This window comes from Procambarus clarkii, chromosome 4 (genome assembly GCF_040958095.1).
Source record: "Procambarus clarkii isolate CNS0578487 chromosome 4, FALCON_Pclarkii_2.0, whole genome shotgun sequence".
Classification (NCBI taxonomy): Eukaryota; Metazoa; Arthropoda; class Malacostraca; order Decapoda; family Cambaridae; genus Procambarus; species Procambarus clarkii.
This window is the reverse complement of record NC_091153.1, coordinates 6,182,098-6,204,195: the sequence shown is the minus strand read 5'-3', so window position 1 is coordinate 6,204,195 and position 22,098 is coordinate 6,182,098. Positions and strand designations below refer to the sequence as shown.

General features: G+C 38.2%; 1 protein-coding gene across 2 annotated transcripts in view; it reads right to left on the bottom strand.

Moving 5' to 3' along the window:
• Positions 1-22,098, bottom strand: part of LOC123752167 (serine-rich adhesin for platelets) — a 32,441-nt gene extending 10,343 nt beyond the window's left edge. For both annotated transcript variants that reach the window (XM_045734231.2, XM_045734238.2), the window contains exons 1-10: positions 21,954-22,098; positions 20,547-20,626; positions 17,360-17,461; positions 16,755-16,942; positions 14,511-14,661; positions 12,445-12,518; positions 11,190-11,358; positions 3,825-3,940; positions 2,466-2,616; positions 302-408 (exon numbers count right to left, since the gene is read on the bottom strand). In XM_045734231.2, the coding sequence (XP_045590187.2) occupies positions 302-408; positions 2,466-2,616; positions 3,825-3,940; positions 11,190-11,358; positions 12,445-12,518; positions 14,511-14,661; positions 16,755-16,942; positions 17,360-17,461; positions 20,547-20,613 (1,125 nt within the window). In that variant the 5' untranslated portion in view covers positions 20,614-20,626; positions 21,954-22,098. The remainder of the gene's footprint in view (positions 1-301; positions 409-2,465; positions 2,617-3,824; positions 3,941-11,189; positions 11,359-12,444; positions 12,519-14,510; positions 14,662-16,754; positions 16,943-17,359; positions 17,462-20,546; positions 20,627-21,953) is intronic.

Below are 22,098 nucleotides of genomic sequence, written 5' to 3'. Positions count from 1 at the left end.
AAAATATTCTGAATAAAAAGTTGTATGCAAGATATATATTATTGGTTATTATAATAAAATTATCATTATGAAATATATTTCAATACTTTTTTGAAACAATACAGAACTTTTTACTGGTCTTTCCAGTGATAGCAAAGAAATGACTTTTGCAGTAATATTTAAAGTTAAAAAAAAAGTTATTTTAAACTACTAATAGTAATGTGAAAACATGTTCAAGAATAAGCATACTTTGGTGCTCTTAACACTTTAGACAACAAAAACACAACCAGTAAAAAACACCATGTAATGAAACCTTACGAACCATTATAGAAGGAAGTGACGAGATAAACGCACCGTGAAGTTCTTTCTGGGCTGGAGAATTCGCCAAGGAAAAAGAATTAAGAAGACTGTCATTTATAGCATCCATATCTGGAAAACAAAATATTTTGATCACCACCTCCTCTGCTTTTGTGACAAGGTCCAAATCTGCTTAAATACATTAAATGTATCAATAATTAAAAAATCAGTTAGTAAATAAGTAAGTAAATATTATACAGTATATAATTTTGATAACTGCCCTTTAAGGGTTAAGAGACGTTTCAAACTATTTGGGAAATTTTAAAAACCTATTCGGGCAAACCAGTGTGAAGCAACTGAATCCCACCACAGGCAAGGGAAGGGAAGGGAACTATCAAGAGAAAGTGTCAAGCCATTTCGACTATATAGCACTGGGAAGGAGTCAGGATAAGATTAGGGATGGGACGGACGGGAGGAATGGTGCCCAACCACTTGGACGGTCGGGGATTAAACGCCGACCTGCATGAAGCAAGACCTTCCGCTCTACCGTCCAGTCCGAAGTGGTTGGGTCCACCACTGGCAAGGACCCTTGTATGCAAAAGGGGTTTATAATTTTTGCAGATGAAGCAAAGCTAATGAGAATGAAAAAATCTGAGTATTGCAGATAATTACAAGAATATCTTGACAAACCCCATTAGTGGGAATGGCAAATAGCTGTCAGAGTTCAACTCTTACACGTTTAATACAATGAAGGTGGAATCTACACTGTACATAAATGGCAACTACAGGAATTGGAAAGATAAAAGCATTGTAGTGAATAAAATTCCAGCCCTAATACCAGATGCAAAGAGTAATATTAGTAGATAAGGGAAAGTGGCATAAGTAAAAGCAAGGATTTAAAAACCCTCAAGACTTCATTCAAGACAATCTATACAGCCTGTGTGTGGTCAATAATAGATTTCGCAGAACCAGCATCAAACTCACTTCTCATGAATCTCAAAACTAGACTTAAACTACAGATGTGTGCAACAAAACTAGTGCCGGAATCAAGACGACTAAGCATGAAGACAGGTCAAGGTAACCCAGTATCAACTCTTGGGGAAAAGTTGAAAAAACAAGGCATTATCACTACACAAAAATGTCTAAATTGAAAAAAGCAGGGAAAAAAAAAAAGAGCGATTAAATATGCAAACAGAAATGAGTTAAAGAAATTTGAGGAAATAATCGTTACCTATACAAGCAGTCAACAAGTGTAATACACTAAAAAGTTGTGGAAATTACCTCCAGCCACAACTTTAAGGCAAGATTTGACAAAGAATTTAAATGTCAATTAAGATAAAATAAAGAGGCTACAATAAAGGCTAACAGACAAAGCATGAAGACCTGGACCTCACTTGGCCACTAGCACTGTTAGCTTAGGTAAGGAAGTGAAAGGAGGAGAGGGAGCAAGGAGGGACAGAACAAGTTCAGTTCCTGCTTGATACCTGGTTGATGGGTTCTGCTTCTTTTACTCCCCAAGCCCGGCCCATGGCCAAGCTTGACTTGCGAGAGCTTGGTCTAACTAGGCTGTTGCTTGAAGCGGCCCGCAGGCCCACATATCCAGCACAGCCCAGTTGGTCCAGCACTCCTTGGAGAAAATTATCTAGTTTTCTCTTGAAGATGTCCATGGTTGTTCCAGCAATATTTCTTATGCTCTCTACATGTAACTACATGCAAGTAATACCACACAAAAACCAAAGAACTAAATCTAATGCATACATATTATTTTAAGAAACAGCCCCTCAACTTTACCCACAAGTTATTTTATTGATATTTAAAAATATAGGATAGTAATATACTGTATGCAGGCGATGAGTCACAATAACGTGGCTGAAGTATGTTGACCAGACCACACACTAGAAATTGAAGGGACGACGACGTTTCGGTCCGTCCTGGACCATTCTCAAGTCGATTGTGATGAGGACAGGTAGGGACAGGCATTAAATAGGCAAGAGAGAGCTGAGGAGGAAAGTCAGGTGTAGGGGATAGTAGTAATGAGAACTGCAGCAGGTCTATTGGCCCATACGAGGCAGCTCCTATTATAACCACCGAAGGAGATAGTAATAGGAATAAGAAGAGGATAGCAAGGGAGCGTAGAAGACAATGAACAGAAAAAGGGAGAAGAGAGAAAGAAAGGGAATATACTGTACCTAATGGATGCAGTGTTGCCCTGCGGTCTGGTGATGGCATACTGGCAGCTCTCGTCTCCAATTCTGTCACAATGTCAAAAGCATCGGAAAAAAATACACTTGAGAATGATTCATCATCCTCTACTGCAGTCTTCACTTTCACAGGATCACTCTGTAAAGGAAATGCATTGGATTTTGGAAATATTTAATAAACTCTTCTAAGCATAAAGAACATGACATCTTCAGTAGCATGTGGTATGATAATGGAATGCAAAAATAATATCTACCACAGCACGTCAATTCTCTCTCAATTTTATTACTTTATGTAGGATCAGATTTAGGACAAAATTATTCATTCTACTACTAGCTCCTACCAGTAACAATGAGGTCAATATAACTTGGTTATTGTTATACACGTGTTTATGCAGGCGAGGAGTCACAATGTGGCTGAAAAATGTTGACCAAACCACACACTATAAAGTGAAGGGATAACGACAAGAATGGTCCGGGACGGACCGAAACGTCACCGTCCCTTCACTTTCTAGTGTGTGGTTTGGTCTACATGTGTTTAATATTTCTTCTCTGCCACAAGAGGCTACATAGCCAAATAATAATTGGAACTTTCTTTGCATAATCATACATATAGCTTTTAAGTTTCAAGCTAATATATGAAAGTGTTTTCTTAGACAGGAGGGGAGGGGAGGGGGGGGGGAAGTTGTGGCCTTTTAAGGTACTCTCTGCAGCCTTCAAATGCAACTTATATTAATAAAACCTGATCTTTAAGTCTGTGACATATTTGAATGACTACAGTGCATAATGCAATGTGCAGCTTTATGAAATCTTCTCTAAGAAAACTACAGTTTTCATAAGATAGGTTCCCTCACCGGTCTTACGACAACACAAACACCAAACTTTAGTAATAAAAATATTTATTTGATGAAAACTACAAGGTATTCCTTTATGGGTTGATTAATTATCTATCAATATTTTATATTCTTTATTGTCCTCTGGTGAGAACTTTCACCAACAGCACACTTCCTTAATTTGACTTGGTATACTTTTCATCTGCAAGTATGTCCATTTAAACCTATCTTGAATGTGTGTGTGTGTGTGTGTGTGTATACACTACATGCAAAATATAAAGCAAACTCTGCAAAAAAGATATTTATCAGTTGCTGCATCACCTATAGCATTGACATTAAAAGCATGATTATTTCCACTAAAAATTAATTCATTTTGAATGGTAGTTTGTTACCTATGAGCTAAGAGAAGTTTTATATAAGGCTTCAACTGGTATAGTACTTTAATTATAAAATCTTTGCATGAAATTAAAACATCTACTATCACTGAACAGTATCTAAGTAAGTTGTGTCAACAAACCTCTGTTTCCAGTATTTGAGATGGAGCAACGGGGATTATTCCAGTATTCTTGACCTTGTTATTAAACCTTTCCAGGAATGATGAAATAAGTAGGCTATCATTCATATTCTCAATATCTGGAAAGATTTTAATTTATATAAAATAAGTTTTTCAGGTGCTTGTCATTAATCTTATGGAAAATGTATGAATATTATGGTAGGCCTTGATGGCCCTATAATACTATAAAAAAGATACACTATTCTATTATCATATGATACAGCTATCTATCTGACCTTGTGGTTATCTTGTGATGATTCCAAGGATCAACATCTCCACGGCCAGGACTCTGACCAGGCCTCCTGGTTGGTGATCTGGTCAACCAGATTGTTGGACACAGCTGCTTGCAGCCTGACATGAATCACAGCCTGGTTGAGCAGGTATCTTTTGGAGGTGTTTATCAAGTTCTTTTGAACTGTTGGCCAATTATGCCCTTTATGTGAAGAGGAAGTGTGTTAGTCTTGGGCCTTTGGTGTTGATAGAATTCTGTCAAAATGCCTATGGCACCTTTGTTTTTCAACAGCTAATTTGCATATCCTGCCATACCTCCTGGTCTCAGGCAATGTTATTTCCATGTGCAAATTTGGAACTAGTCCCTTTAATATTTTTTTTTTTTTATATACATGAGTTGCTACATTCTTATTATCTTTCTCTCCCTCCTGCACTCAAACAAATTTAAGATTTTAATCATTCCCAGTAATTTAATTGTTTTACTGAATGGTTTCTAGCAGTCAAGAATCTTTGCATGCTCTCCAGGAAAGCAATTTTTCTAGCTTTCAAAGAGGCTGTTATAGTGCAACAATATACCACTCAAGAGAGCACTTGTATCTTGAAGCGTATCATTGGGTCTTTTGTTTGAAAGGTTCTTGTTATCCAACCTTTCACTATTTCCTTACAATTGTGACAACTACTTTATCGAGTTCTTTGAAAGTAAGGTTTTCTGACATGATTACTCCCAGATCCTTTCATTGCTCTTCCATTCTATAGTGTGATTTGACTGCATTGTGTGATTTCCATTTTTATACTTTCATTTTTGCCATAGCACAGGTGCTAGAGCTTATCCTCATTAATCATATTTTCTGTGGCCCCCCATTGAGAGACCAGACTTGCATGAGATTGGAGGCTTGCCGTGTCCTCCATATTGTCTACTTTCATAAAAATCATAGTGCCATCTACAAAGAATGATATGGTACTATACTCTGTGTTTTTGCCAATGCCAGAAATGAGAATGAGAAAGTAATGGAACAAGCACAGTACACCCTGGGGTACCGAGCTTTTCACAGTGGATGATCTGGATTTAACTTTATTGTCTATGACACACCTGAGTTCTGTTCATTAGGAAATTGAATATCCATCTTCCTATTTTTCCAATAATTCCTTTTGAGCACATTTTGTGTGCTATAACACCATGGTCACTTCTGTCAAAAGCTCTTGCAAAATCTGAGTACATTACATCAGCATTTTGCTTGTCTTACCATGGCAGATAAGGTCATGTCTTAGTGGTTCAGCAATTGAGCGAGGCAGCACCCTCCTATTCTGAAATCACGTTGTCCAGGGTTAATGTAGACTCAGATTCTACGAGTTTTGTTATCTTAATAAAAGCTCTTGCAAGAGGGCTTAAGAAGTATGTTTGATGTTAATATTATCAGTCTATAATATTTTGCCTCTGCATTATTCCTTCCTTTACAGAATGTTGCTATCTCCAATGCTTTAAATATGTCGGGAATAATACCAATATCTAGACCCCGTCTCCAAAAGAGGTTTTAGAGCCAGTGATGTGGTTTTTTTACAATTTTTGATTATTGAATTCCAAGGAAACAAGTCCTGGTGCAGAGTGCAAAGACATACTGTCTATGGCTTCTTCAAAGTCCAGTGGGAATAGGGTGAAGTATTATAAATGATTGAATGTTGGTATCACATTCATGAAATCATTTGGGTTATCAATCTTCAGTGTGTTTAGAGGTAAACTGAAATCAGATTTGTACTGTATCCTCAGTATTTCACTTATTTCTTTGTCGTCATCTGTGAAAGTTCCCTCTCCCTTGCTCATGGGGCCCAATACTAGATGCAGTTTTAGATCTCAATTTTGTGTACGAGGAAAAAGCTATTTTGAATTCCTCTTATTTCACTGATGGCCTTTCACTCTCTCTGCGTCTCCTAGATTTTATACGATTCTTGCAGCTCGAGTTCAATCGAGTACAGTATTTCTCTACATGGACCTTGCTAGTCATTCTTGGGATAGTGTGGCATTCAAGTTGTTCTGCAATTTGATTTCTTGATACCTATAGAGGAAATGCCACTCCCATTTTAATTTGCATCTTTATTTTCCTATTTTCTTAAAAATTTGTGACTTTAGCATATTTCTAGAGCAACTGGCCTATTTTTTCAAGACTGTGCTTTTAGGTTTGCTATTTTCTAGCTGTACCTTTCTAGCTTATTTCTGAGGTCTTGTTTTATTAATTCCCATTTAAGCTGTGCATTATTGAAATTTATTTTGCCGAGTTCTCCTCCTCCAGTATATTGGGACTGGCAGCACAGGTCTGTTGCCCATGCTAGTCTGAACTTCAATTAGTTTCCAATCTGAGAAACAGGTATTTATCATCATCATCATGTTCCTAATCAGGCCATGATAATCATTTTTTTTTTTTTACACAATAGTAGCCAAGTAAATAATAATTTAGGCGAGTATCACCTAAATTGACTGTCAATCCAATATTCACTTGTTCCCCCCCCCCACCTCTCCTCCCTCCAGTTCTCACTGTAGTACAAGCTTCCCTTGGACATCACTTGTCCAACACTTTCCTTTAACAATACTAAGATGACAAAAAACAAAAACAATCAAACTGCTGCAAAAATGAACGTATAAATGTGTGCACTGAGAATAAGAGTAATTACACAAGTGAAGTTGCAGGATAAAAGCTATGCTAAGGGTGTCCCATCTTCCCTATAACCTATGTTATGTGATGCTTTGAAACTACCGATAGTTTTGGGATCAACCAACTTCCCACCTAAATTGATCCAACCGTCTACAGTTCTGTTCGTAAAGAGAACTGTCACAAATTTTTTCCAGCAACGTTGTTTTCTGGGCATGAATCTGTGTCCTCTTGTTCTTTAAGTTACAAGTTTTAACAAATCTTCCTTGTTAACTTCCATACCTATTTTGTATATGATCATATTACCTTTTATCTATCCATCTTCCACCTTTCGCATATTAAAATACCTCTGTCCTCTTCTCACAGCTATTTATTTTTATTAGTTCTGGAAACTATTTATTAGCGTGTCCTTGCATCCGTCCTAGTTTATCGATGTGCTTCTCAGTTACCTTGCAATTTCGGGGTTCAACAGTCCCCGCAGCCCAGTCCTCGACCAGGCCTCCTCTCGAGACACCTGACACCACACAACTGCAGCATATTAACATTCCACTCAAAATGTTATTAACAGTTTTGCGAGTATTGGATTTCATCCATATACAGGCAGTTAAATACATATGCACCTCTCACAACACCTCTGATGTGATTCATTGGTGATAGTTTACTATCCAAAACCACCCCAAAATCTGTGCAAGTTTTTAAAACAGTCTTTTCATATAAGGTTATATGATTATGTGTAGGTATGTGTAAAGTTTTGGTCTCGCAAAAGTCATGAACATTATTTCAACATTTTTTTTTTTTTTTTCTCTCTCTCTCTCTCCTGTCTAGAACCACCCCCTAGATCTTTATCAGAATTCATTCGAAGCTTTTTGCCACATAATTTGTAGGTTGTGTGTGGCTCATTATCTCTCACTCCTCATTCCATAACACTGCCTTTATTCACAGTAAATTTCATTTGCCAGGAGTTCCATGTACTTAATTTTGTCCAGGTCTTCTTGAAGATCATGACAACCATCGACGTTTCTTATCTTCCCTGGTGTCTTAGCATCAACAAATATGTTCGATACAATACTGTATTCCTTCTGGTAGATCATTTATGTTTATGATGAACCTTACTAGCACAAGAACCAATTCCTGTGGTACTCTGCTAGTAACACTTAACACATTGCTTCAGATTATTGCCCTCAATTTTCTGGCAAAATTTTTCATCCATGTCAGCAGTCTGCCTGTCACCCCTCCAGCATGTTGGAGTTTTCAGAACATGCTTGTGTGGGACTGTCAAAGCCTTTTTTTTTTTAGGTCCAGATAAATGCAGTCAACCCAACCATCTTTTTCCTGTAAAATCTTTGATGCACTATCAAAGAAATTAAGATTTGTTGCACATGATCTTGCCTGTTTCAAAGTTATACTGTCTTACTGTATCATTTCTCTCTATGTATTCTACCCATTTGCTTTATAATTATTTTTCCAATGTTTTAACTACTATTGTCAGAGATATGGGTCTATAATTTAGTGTAATTAAGTATAGTTACAGGACGAGAGCTATGCTTGTGGTGTTCTGTATTCCCAGTGCTCTGTCATATAACGCTTTGAAACTACCGATGGCTTTGGCCTCCACAACTTTCTCACTTAACTTGTTCCAACCATCTACCACTGTTTGCCAAGGTGAACTTGCTAATGTTATTTCAGCAGCTTTGTTTCCTTTGTTTGAACCTATGTCCGCTTGTTCTAAAAAGTTGAAATATAAAAAAAAAATGTTAATTTTGTAAATTCTTGTTACTATTTTGTAAAGGATCATATCACCTTTTGTTAAATATACCAAAGCTAGAAGATACAAACTTTAGCCTCTCCTAGAAACTTTTAAAGTTCCTTGAACATTCCTTCACACCTCAACCAGGTTTATTGATGTGCTTCTTGAGATATAGGCACCATACAACTGCTGCATATTCTAATTTTGTCCTCAAAAAATTTTGAATATTTTGCCATCCACTTATTTCAAAGATTTTCTGAAATTGGAAAGCATAGCATATGCTCCTTGCACATTGTTCATTATGTGGTCCTCGGTGACAGTTTGTACCATAATACAAAAATGCAGTCGACCCAACTATCTGTAAAATTTCTGTGGCTCTGTCATAAAAATCAAGATTTGTTACACAGAATCTTCCCATTTGAAAAACCACACACTGTTCCATTTCTCTCTAGGTGTTCTGCCCATTTGATTTTGATTATTTTTTTGGTTTTAATTAATTTTTCTAGTTTTGACTAACATGCTTGTCAATGATACAGATCTATAATTAAGGGGAGGGGGTCTTCCTTGCTATAACTTTTGTTAATTGGAACTCTGTTTGCCTTTGTCCATATATCCTGCCAAGACTCAAATATGACTACTCTGATGCACATTCTCTCACAACCCAGATGAAACCTCATCTGGGCCTCTTGCCTTGTTTCTACCTAGTTCGTCGAGCATCTTTTCCAATTCATCTCAAGATGCCTCTGTGTACACTTATTCTTTGAAATTCTTATTGTATCTGGTTCTATGAAAACTATTTCCACAAACACACTGTGAAACTTTGTGTTTCACACATTTTTATTTTCCGTGAATCTGTTTTCCTGTATGTTAAAGTGTATGAGTGAACTTAAGAGTGTACAAGAATATGTGAATGAATGAAGGAAATACAAGTTTCTGAATGCGTGAAAGGTGCAAAAGTATATACATTAAAATGAGAAAAAACTATCACAGCAGGAGTCGGCCAACAACTACAGGCATTGGCTGACTGAGCCCATCATGTTTGCAACATCAGATGACCGATTTGACAGACAACTGATGAACTACTGCTTCAACATTCTTTACCAATTTAACTGCCATACTGCTTCTCTGGCAGTTCGTATGGATATTATAGCCGAGGCAGCCCCGCATAATGCATCCTCCTTCCCTCCCACCATCAAGCTATCATCCTTCCTTACATTATTCTTTGGTAGTTATTTATTTTCAGCATTTTTGTGATTAAATAAAAAAAAGAAAAAATCATTTATAAATACAGTTTAATTTTAAAGTGGAAAACAAAATTGTAAAATGTAAGGTGCATTAAAAAAAATCAGGGTAACTTCAATCTCCATACAATTGGGATCACTGTACTGTATAACTCTGATGGGGGTCCACCCCATATGATCAGAATTAATGAGCCATCTCTGTATACAGCTCCGGAATGGAACTCCCACCTGAAATATCCAAAAACAAAAATAGAACGTGTCCAAAGATATGCAACAAACTTGTTCCCGAACTGAGGTAACCGAAATATGAATAAAGACAACCTCACCACACTGAAGGAGGTAAGGAATAGGAGGGAAACATGGTAATGATATAAAAGGTAGTAAGGAAAATTGACAAATTAGACAAAGAAGCAATGTTCAAAGCTAGGAACTGCACCGCGAGGCATAGATCGAAACATGGAACAGGGATATCAAACAATACGGGAACTGAATCATTGCACGTGCGCACACACACAAACCCACCCACCCACACTTACTAACACTCACTGTTTTAAAGTACTTGCATTACTGTACAGTACTTGTCTTTTACAAACTTCTGTAATTTTTCAAGTATCGTTTTCAGGCTTATAAACGTAGATTCCATTCTGGTACTACAACTTCTGGTATTGTTATCTCGCACGCACACACACACTGTACAGATTGCTTTGAAAGATCTTTGTTAGAATTATAAATTCTTTTTATATACCCAATTTTATCCTGTTTGTGTCTCTCTTAAGTTTAAATATTCAAAATAATATTCACTTAAATTTTTCCTTTCTAATTCTTGTACAATAGTTGCCTTCATTTTATGCCTATTATGTTGCTTCTTTGTGTTCTGCCGTTGCCCTTCCCCATTTTCAATACCTTATAATTGGTAAGACTGAAATACAGTAATAGCCATTTGTCTGCCCACTCATGGAGACAGTCAAAGCCTTACTGAAATTTTCTGTAGTACTCTATTTTCCCATTCCTCATTATCTTTGTGTCATCTGCAAACTTTTACAAATGGGTGTTTACTCCCATTCAAAAACATTAGGCAGCAACTGTGGTAATGTGAAGGCAGTAATGTTGCTGCGGTGGCTGATGATGTATTTATGAATGAGGTGGAAGCACTATAGAAGGTAAACAAAAACCAATTTACTGGAACTAACACCAATGTCTATACAGTATAGTACTGCACAGCTAAAAGAGTAGTATGGCATTATTATAGTTAGCAAAGCATAATATCCTTGGAAGGAGAATTTTAACTTCTACAGTAGTGCTCGTGTATATATCAAGATCAACCTATATGCTCCCTACAATAGAACAAACACCCCTTAATATCCATAAAAATGTGATTCACATTTGATTACTTTCATATACAGTACATGCAGTCATGGGAGCAAATTGAAACCAAACTGTAGGTGAATAAAATAACGAGTTTACATACCCAGTAACTCAAGGCCAGTTCCTAGTGTCACCTGAAGATCAGGCAAGGAGGCTTGTGGCGTGGTGTTGGCAGCTTCATCTCCCAGGTCTAACTCACTCTCGCTCGACTCCTTCCGTGAGGCATCACATGAATATGATTTATTTTGTAAAACGTTCTTATCTGTATTTGCCTGCAAAGAGATCTAAGCTATCATTTATATCAAGAATAATAATACAAAGAAAATTATATAATTGACCAGTAGATTAATCGTACATTTTAATCGTACATTTGCATCATGTGGATAGCTGCTGCTCATCATACATGTCAAACTTTGGGTTCCAGTGAACCAATCATTTCAGCAGCTTGCCATTATTATTATTTTTACTTCTACAATTGTGCCATGGAGAATGAAAAAATACTAAATAGTAGTTAACTGTTTTTTTTATCCCAGAGACAAACATATGGTACCCAAAAATGTCAGGTTTAAATTTTCCATTAGGTCCAATCCTTGTGGAATACGGAATAAATGCCTGTACATTACTCTAAATCTCTTAACTGTTTTATAGTACTATATGTACTTTTAGAGCTGTAGACTAAATTGGTATTAACCACCTTTTGACTTGGGAAACTGTAATTACCTGCATGTGGTTTGCTGTGGTAGCTATGCAAGACAGTAAGAGCATACCATACAAGAGCCGAGGGAGTACTAAGGTAATGAAAAACTCCTGGTAACCAGTTTACAAACTCAAAATGTTTATAACCATGGACACCGAGTGTATGGACAATGTCCAAAAGGCATGCTGGCCAGTAGACATGGTATCAGGAAACATTAAAAGGGGCCCCTCTATCAGGTAGTGGTGGTGGTGGGTATTTGAGAAAATTTATCACTCATTTCAGTTTATTGGGGAATTGGGTCAGTGCCCAATTCCCAACCATTTCCAGAGGGAGTTTTGAGTGTTAACACATTTGCATAGAGTTATTTTCTCCATTAATTTTACATTGACTACAAACATGTAAGAAATCAACATTCTCTTTGTGTCATTAACATAGATTAGGAGTACCAAATGATCACAGAACAAGCGTTCAGAAACTCCATTTGTTATACTTTCCCTTTTTTTTTTTATGACTTTCCTGTTAATACAGTACCTTACGGTAATACAGTAATTCATATGCCTTTTCCAGATTTTTTAGTGTGCCAGTCTTTAGTGTATTATGAAAATTCTAGTTAGACTACTAGGACAACTGAATGACAATTGTTTTAACAAACACTGCTTACCTCATCAATAGACACCAAGGTCTTGACACAGGCAGCTGAAGGAGCACTTAGGAAAGCCAATTTTTCATATACATCTGCAAACAATAAACATAAGAAATAGGTTAAAATATAATCTAACATGAAATGCAGTCAATAAATTCAATAAAAATCCAAACTAGAGATTACAGAACAATTTGAACAAAGATAATGAATTTATTGAATATACAACCTTCTAAAAAGATTCATAAATACTACCGTTTCTCTTATTGCAAGGCTGGAAGGCACATGGTAACCAGACAATGGTTACTAGCCTTCATCTGCTTGTGGCACTGCCCACACTAGCTAGGCATCAACAAGTGCAGAGGACTGGGTGTGTTTCATGCAACACCTTTCACGTGGGACATAATGCACAGTAAATTACCAAAACAATAACATTACTTTGCAGCCGATTGATGAAGAAAGGGAACTCAAGAGACAGAATTCACCAATTACTGAAAGTTACACAAGTGGGGGAGGAACTACAGTAAGAAAAAAAAAAAAAGGCAACCCAAACCCTAGGAATAGTTAATATAATCTTTGACTTCAAGAGAAAAGAAAAAAAAAAGGTAGTTATTCTACTGTAGAAATCCGAGGTAACCCTCCCCCCATTTGAACTATTGCATCCAAGCACGAGGCCATCATTAGAAGGGCACGTCTGCTTTGGAGAATGTTCAACACCGAAAAACAAAATTCATCTCGGAACTAAGTTGACTAATTATTTTTGGAGTCCAAGCCAACAGTAAAGGCTGGAAGGCTGAAGAAGGCTACAGCCTGACAAGCTGCCATGAAAGGCAGCAGATTGGTGTGTGACATGTTAGCCAAAGCTATAAACAATATATCCCAAGCAGGTGGAGCCCTGGAAGCAATGGGAATCAAAGTTTAGCAATGCAATGGACATTGCTAAAGTAAAAATCTTGAAACCTTGTCGATGAGCTCGACACACACACAGAAAGGCACATGTGATATTACAAATGCAACACAGGAAATAAGCAATATGCCCATGCACTTTGCTCCAGAGCAGGATTCCTGGAATTCATCGCTTATAAAACACACGTAAAATAAAAATGGTACGGGCATTCAATATAATAGAGAAAAACCCTAAAGATAGAAGACATCATGCATACCATAAAAACTGCAGACATTTCTGCACAAGGAACATGGTACAAAAGAATTAGAAAAGTTGCACTAATATTACATATCATTAAGATTTTTGAAAGAGTGCTCGCCTTGTGGTGTGGGGCGAGTCTTCTCTGGTGGTGTGCAAGCCAGGAGTAATTTCCCAAGTACTCGGGCTGCATGCACCTAGGGTCACCTTTCCTAGTTGCCCTTTAAGTAATGCCCTTGGGGCTTGGGGCCAACTTCCACAAGGAAGGCAGCAGCAAAGCCAAATGTACAAATATTCCCATGGTGTGGAAAAAGACAACTTGCCAGTTTTACACAAAAGCAGGCAGCTATGCAACCCAGGTCGGCTCTGAAACAGAGTGGGAAGACCTTTTCTTTTGCAATTATTATTATATAAGCATTAAAAGCAAACCAAAATGGCAATGTCACATTATCATTAGTAGCCCATAAAATGAAAGCTAAAGAAATAACAGGTAGAGGTGTGGATTATACATTTTTAAACGGATTGCAAATAGTGACAATAAATCAACATCCAGCCTGGGAAAGATACGAAGCTCAATCACACAACGTACCCTTAATCTTCCTAATCCCGATAGAAAGATTTAGCAATACAACCCACAGTTTTGCCATCCTTCATGGATGACATCAAACTAAGCATGAAAATTGCCTTTGTGAAAGAAGAACTACTATAAGACATCCAATGGTCAACTGAAAAATATTTATCATTAAACAAATTCCAATTACTTCAGTATAGACGAACTTTCATTATCGAAATCATTCCAGTGATATAAGCTACAGGGGCACTACCAAAGGGACTTGCCCTGAAAAGCAATCATTATCTTTAGAAATGATGTACTGTACAAGTAATAACTTTTAAGTTCCCAAGCAGTTTTATGATGCACAATGCTACTCAAGATTAGACTTACTCATTTCTCTTGGAATTTTTTCTTCAGTCATGTCTGGGGATGAGGCTATTTGCTGTACAGTTTGTCTAGTCATGTGTTTGTCCGAGACTTCTTCTCGTACATTTATCGTATTCTCAGCTGCTACAAACGAAGAACTGCTTGAAATTTCAATCTAGAAGTTTAAATGAATTAAATAGTTTTTGTAATTTATCATAGACTGGAAACAAAACATTGAAAACTAATAATTATAGGTTGCCATGTAATCTTAAAAAAAATACAGATGCACTAGCATTCAACAGCTTATATAGTCACCAAGGGGTGACAACTGGTTGCAGAAGAACCTTGAGTAATATCAGTACTCTTTCCAGTCACAGGTACTCTACCCCATGCCAAAAAACCCAACATTGAATGTAATGAAATGCCTCTGTAGAGGCCTGGTGGTTCTCTGAAGCTCAAATGGCTTCCCACTTCTGTCACATCTGTATTTTTGGCTCACTGGGGGGACCAGAACCTGGCTCTGGTTCAGATTCACCTCACCATCAATGAGGCGAATCTCACAATGGCTTGCATGAACCACGAGTAACACCATTCTTCTGTGACACAAAATGGCGCTGATGAACAGAAGGCACTGCAGAGGAAAGCTCAAATGCCCTGGAATCTAGCTAGCTCCACCAAGGACCTCCCCCTGACCCACAGCAAGTGAGGCCCCAACCCTACCAGACCACCTCTAAAAAGTGGTAATAAACAAAAATAAGTAAAATAAATAAATATAAATAAATAAATACTGGACAACATGCAGAAACAGCAAGAACCTGGCAAACAGCCACTTCAGTGAAGTAGGAGGGAAAAAAAGGGGGGGGGGGGGGCAGACAAAAGGGTTAAAGACCTGTCCAAATCTAATAATCAGGGGCATGATTCACAAAGTTATGCAAGCACTTACGAACCTGTACATCTTTTCTCAATCTTTGGCGGCTTTGTTTACAATCATTTAACAGTTAATGAGCTCCGAACACCAGGAGGCCGTTTATAACAATAACAGTTGATTGGGAAGTTTTCATGCTTGTAAAGTGTTTAATAAATGTAACCAAAGCCGTCAAAGATTAAAGATTGAGGAATGATGTACACGTTCGTTAGTACTCTACATACTTGAGTAACTGCTTCGTGAATCTGGCCCCAGGCCAGCACAGCCTGTCAACATGAAAAGTGAGCCAAGTAAAATGCCACCACTTCCTCCCAAAGGATAGGGGCCAAACATGTTGGGGAAGGCTGCTGAAGTCAGCACTGCAGGACTAGGTCCCAAGCATATCATGTCCTTGCAGAGATGTTCAGAGAAAGCCTCTAAGGAGACCAAAAAAGCACAACCGGCACCAAGTGCACACCAGCCCTGTGGTCATCTGCAATGACATCTTGTCTAAGAAAAGTGAGTTTTCTTTTATATACTATACCATAACAAATCACCATTAGTAAAAAAAAAAAAATTATATAAATGAAAAGTTTCAAAGTACATACAGTAACCCTATAACAAGCACTAAGTTTACAAATACATGGAATATAATAAATACAACCAATAAGCATATTCTGCATTCCCCCCAATTCTGTACCAATTTGTTAATTTCTCTTTGTATATTTATATTAATTTTATTTTTGTATTCACCATTAATCATTATAGCATTCATAATGATAAAAGTGCTCTGACCATGATGAAAACACTTGCTAAATTATGTAACTTTACATCAAATATCAGAACTTGCACAACCTAAAATAAATTATTATATTTGGGAGATATCAAGGAGTGATGATTTTTATGACTAGAGATAGCAGGCCATCCCAAACTCAAATTCTAGTTTTGGTAACCTGAGAACCTGGATAAAGTAACAACATATAGGTGGGAACACAGACAGGTCACCATCCACTCTTGTACCAAGACCTGATGGAGCAATTGATCACTTCTCACAGGGAAAGGGATAAAACAAAGGGGCTAACTGCAGTCCTACACCTGGCCGATCCCTGTACTGGGCCAAAACATTGACCACCTGCATAATTTGGTTAATATTTCAATAAGAAATTACATATTGCATCTACAGACTTTATTGTGGCATTGTTTTTCTAGTTAAATATTGTCTTCCAATTTATACAGCATTTTATCATTAAGTGCATTTATTATTCCACTTAAACAGAAAAATGTAGCCCAAGTAGCTGAGGATTAGCGACTTTGCTCTATCTAGCAAAAGGGTAGTACAACTTTCAAGTGCTAGGATTACCCACCTTACTAGAACCCCGGGCCTTAATAGGACTAATGGGAGATACAGACGATACAGATATGAGGTCTGAATTTTCCCATTGGCTAAGATTCATAGTTGGCATCTCGATATCTTCTAACAGTTCCTCAGCATCATTCTGTGAGCCACTTGTAACACTCCCATTATTATAGCTGTTGACAAAGTCCTCTGAACCTGCACAACATGCATATTGTTAAACAAAATACCAATAGAGAAAAAAACAATTAAATATTGGGTAGATATTTTAATTCTGATACAGACTGCTTTTCTGGAGGCATATATAAATTTTTTTGAATTTTAGTACAATGCTGTATAGCATAATTGTCTTGTAAGCACGTATCAAAAACAGAATTATTAATTTCCATGGCAGTTCCAATTCAACAAAATTGCAGGGCCTCTAATTACAATAATTATCAGGCAATTGCTTTGAACACAATTAGAAAATCTGGTTATGAATGAGTATTTTAAGAGAAAAATACTGTAGTATGGTGAGAGTCTAAGCTAGTCATGAAAGCCATGGGGCTAGTCAGGAGGGGCTGCAGGAGAGTACAAAATTGCAAACGAATTGTAATAGCCCTCGGCTTTACTTACGACCGTGACAACCTGGGAAGGCTTTCTCCTCTTCTCTCATTTTTTCAATACTGCGATTCAACTCTATTTCTAAACGAGAGCCAAGTAGTTCATCATGACCATCTGCATTGAAAATAATACAAGAATGAAATGACCATACACAGTGTATCGACAGCTTACCTATTACAGTATACAAATAGATGTACTACAGTACTTTTACTTCTTAAATATAACTTAAAATTTCATATCCTGTTCAAATGGTTTACTCAGTATTTTTAATTTAAGTGTATAAAATACAAAAAGGGGAAAGTGCCAAGCCATTACGACTATATAGCACTGGGAAGGAGGTCAGGATAAGGATTTGCGATGGGACGGGCGGAAGGAATGGTGCCCAACCACTTGGACGGTCGGGGATTGAACGCCGACCTGCATGAACCGAGACCGTCGCTCTACCGTCCAACCCAAGTGATTGGGTTACTCAGTATAGTATTAGGACAGCAAGTCTGTTGGAATTATCAAAGTGCAAAGGGAAACCAACCTCCCTGGGACACCAAAAAGCACAGGGCAGACTAGTAATCCTGAAAGCAAAAAAAAAAAAAAAAAAAAAAAAAAAAAAAAAAAAGGCCCTCCAGCAAGAAATACAAAAAATAAATAAAATAAGAGGATAAACACTAGACAACAACAACAAAAAGGCAAAAAGTACACCATCACACCCCACACTATTGCCGAGAGAACAGAGATTGGAGTATCAAATAGGTGGACAGAATCCATACCTAAAAAACTCCACATGCAGAGAATAGCAGAGACTGAAACCATCAAAAGACACATCTCAAATGGCCTGGAAAAGCCGAACCCAAAATCAACAGGTGGTGATGCAAATATAATGCAAAGAATGAACAGTGGCCCTGGCATGTCCTGCCTGGGATACAGAAGATAGCAAGATGCCCAACACATTTGGGGGGGTCTGTCTGACTGCAGCCCACATCCGATATCCTATGATGACCCAGCAAAAGAGATGCCCACGGGAAAAATCCACCAAAAGGAAAATGCCACCACCACTACCCAAGGATCAGGGACACCTTCAGGACCCCAGGCATTGCAAGACCTGGCTTAAGAACACAGGCCAGCCACACACTTTCCAATCAGTAAACTGGTATACCACAAAAGGACACGAGAAGAGCCATTACAGGTCATCTATCAAAAGTGAGGAATGGGACCGACACAGCCGAGAAGAGGCTGATGGCACTACCCTAACCAGCCAATGCACCCTGGAAAAACAGCACACGTGGCATCAAAGTTAGGAACAAGTTGTGCTCCAACAACACCTGACTGAGGGGGTTCATAACAGCTGCCCCCCCCCTCCCCCAGTCATGAGACACTCCAACAGCCATAAACAAAGAGAAGAAAAACGGGTGGCAAAAATAAGACTATTTACCACGTGTCTCCCAAACATAGGAAAACACTACCTGCTGACAAACCAGATGTGATCCATAGATGTCAAACTATGTGACACACACATGCAACCACCATGTCCCAACATGATGCAGCAGGACCCATGCAAATAAGGTGATTATTCAAGACTGGAACACCACATCCAAGAAAGCAAAAACCACCAACCCAACCCCATACCAGTCCACAGAAAGAAAAAAAAAGAAGAGGGGGGGGGGCATCCACCAGCAACAACAAGATAGAAACCACTAACCAGTGTTAAAACAGAAGCACAGATCCGGTCCAAGAGCACGAACTGAAGTAAGGCCACCTGCGACACAGCCTGTAGAACACAAGACATTGGAAACCCGAGAGGTGAATCTGATACACCAAACATCACACAGAAATCCCCACTCACAAGGAAAGCCAAAAAACGTTACCACATAGAGGACTAACAGTCAGGAACCATGATGGATGAAAAGGCACTGAAGAGCCAACATCTGGCACCTCCCAGCTCCAGGAGTCTTAACAGAAAGTGCCCCAGGAAGGAGTCTAGATCCCCAAGTGATGCCAGAGAACCAGATACAGCATCAGAAAAAATGTGAACTAAACCTAAAAAAATAAAACTCCCCAACCATAGTGTTAATAACTAAAAATGGCAAACATTGACATTAGGCACAGGCAGGACAATCCCTAGAGAAGCCTCTGAAACACTAACCCTGACAAAGGACAGGGCACCAAAGCCCAAAACAAGTCGGATCCCACAACAGGATAAAGAACAGAGAAGCCAGGTGCACCAACCTCCGGTACCCAGCCCCACCAGATACAAGCCGAGAAGGCAGGGCATACCAGAGATGGGACTGCAAAAGGAGTATCACTGCCTTACCTCTCTGAAGACAAGGGGAAAAAAACCCAGGGCACAAGCTTGAAACATGCTGCACAAAAGTAGCTGATGCCCAAGAAACTGCCCCCCACCCCCCCCTGCAAAGGATACCAGCACAGAGAACTATTGTACTGATATCACAACTATGGATGATGCAACCATCCAAGTACTGTACTGTATTTTCTAGACGTTTGCTGCACGTTCTCAGAATGTGTTCTTGTCCTACTTTTTCAGAGTTTATTTGATTATGCTATGTACTACTATACATATTTAGACTTGGCAATTATTACAGGGGAGCCCTTGAACGTCGCAGCCATACAACAAGGAAAAGGAATATGGAGACAAGTAGAAGCCAATACTGTAGTACCAGAAAATGAGAATGAGTCTTCAAATAAATGAATGATATTTAGTGCATACACTTCCCGAGCTCATTTGTGTGACTACCTTTTCACTGCCATCCAATGGCATGATGGACAAAATGCAATTTAACATAAATGCAAGTTTTTTAGCTTAAAAAGCATCGAGCTCCTAGTTTCTGAATCTTATGCGACTGATTTTGGCCACTGCCTACATGATGGTCAAGGGGGTCTGTAATAAAATAATTACCTAGAAATATTCCTTTAAGTTAAACATTCAAAGAGAATATTTTATAAAGCATAGACAAAGAAAATTGAGCAGACATCCAAATGGACCTTCAGTGTGTGAGGTTACCAGAGCTATCAGGCAAAAAAAAAAACAAAAAAATTAGAAACTAAAAAGTCCATCAAGTAATATATAACAAATCCACTGGCCAGTGTTTAATTTCTAGTTAAAAGGGTAAGCAGTTTTGCTACAAAAATAAAACATAGGTTACCATGAGATCTTAATATGCATGTAGTGCCAAGCCAATCCACTTACCTTCCTCCTCCAAATGTTCGGCAGGCTGTGCTGCTCCCTTCGTGCTGTTGCTTCGTCTTCTTTCCATGATGAGATCAGCCCTATAGTATCAAAACATTTATGGAATGTGAACTTCTTAAATTTCAATTCCTACTTGTAACAAAACAACTTTTAATGTTCAAAAGTGAAGAACTTACAATTACTTCATTACAAAATACAGTGCAATATTAATTGTCAACTTTTACTTTTTTTATAATCAAGCAGATGTAAAGCACTTGGGCAGTAAACTCTCAAACCAGTAATAAACTGTTTAAGCAGAAATGTATTACACTAAATAACTTGTAGTACATGTGGATCACATACATAATCAATGAAGCATTCAGAAAGCATCAACTGATCCCAAATTCACTTATAATGTTGACCAGACCACATACTAGAAAGTGAAGGGATGACGACATTTCGGTCCGTCCTGAACCATTCTCAGGTTGATTGTGCATTGTGCCTCCTCGCCTTCACTTATACTGTATTAGTAATGATCACTAATCAACATGAAAGCCTGACAGCTAGTGTAACCCTTAACTTGTGATGACCATAAATGAATTACAAAAATAGCCACTAGTAAAGTTGATAGTTTTAATAGTAAATGTTTATTAAAGCTGGGGAATTTTTTCTGCCAACCCTTTACTAAGACATGAAAAGGATTCTCCAAGATCCTCTGTTACTACTCAAGTATGTATGACATTTACAAATTAAATCCAGACCACTGCCAATAATAATGTAAGCCATACCAATGCATCCAATTTAACCTTAGAATAAGCATATTTAGGATTTTATTTATTTGTCAATTATATAAACACATTAAGGATGGGTTTAACAGGGAAATAAACTTTAAGAAAACCAAAGCTGCCACCAAATGAACTTTTGATGTCTTAAAAACAAAAAATACCTCCCAAGTGATAGTATTAGATACATATATTGTGCTCCAGTACCTCATATTACTGCACCGTGAATTACCATAAGCACTACTAGTTTACCAACTATTAGAAGCTAGAAAATTTAAATTTGTAAAAGGTTTGCCTGTGGGAGGTGGTCTAGGTCTACTGATTCACAGTGCACTCATCCTGGATTGTGATTCACAATCCAGGCACCTGGATTGTAAAAATCCACGTAGTAATTAAATGCCGCCTTCACTTCAAACTCTCCACAGGATGGGAGGGATCCCTGGAGGCCCCAAAGGAATTTCCTTGCTCGTCTACACTCCTCAAACCCTCAATATAACAAGAAGCTCAAATGTAAAGTCCGCGTATTGACGAATATTAATTAATGCGAGTAAAATGGAGTCAACCCAGAGTGATAAGGGTCGCTTGTCAAGCCTAGAGACGTTGCTCCACCCTTAGTCTCTCCTTCTCTTACTCATACACAACTAACCTCTTCACACGTGTACCGTCGTACCAAGACGTGTACCGTCGTACCAGGACGTGTACCGGCCTTCAGCGGAAGTACCGGGACGAGTACCAGGGTGAGAGTACCAGCCAAGTACCACCTGCACGCCCAGACATTCAAAACAAACTTC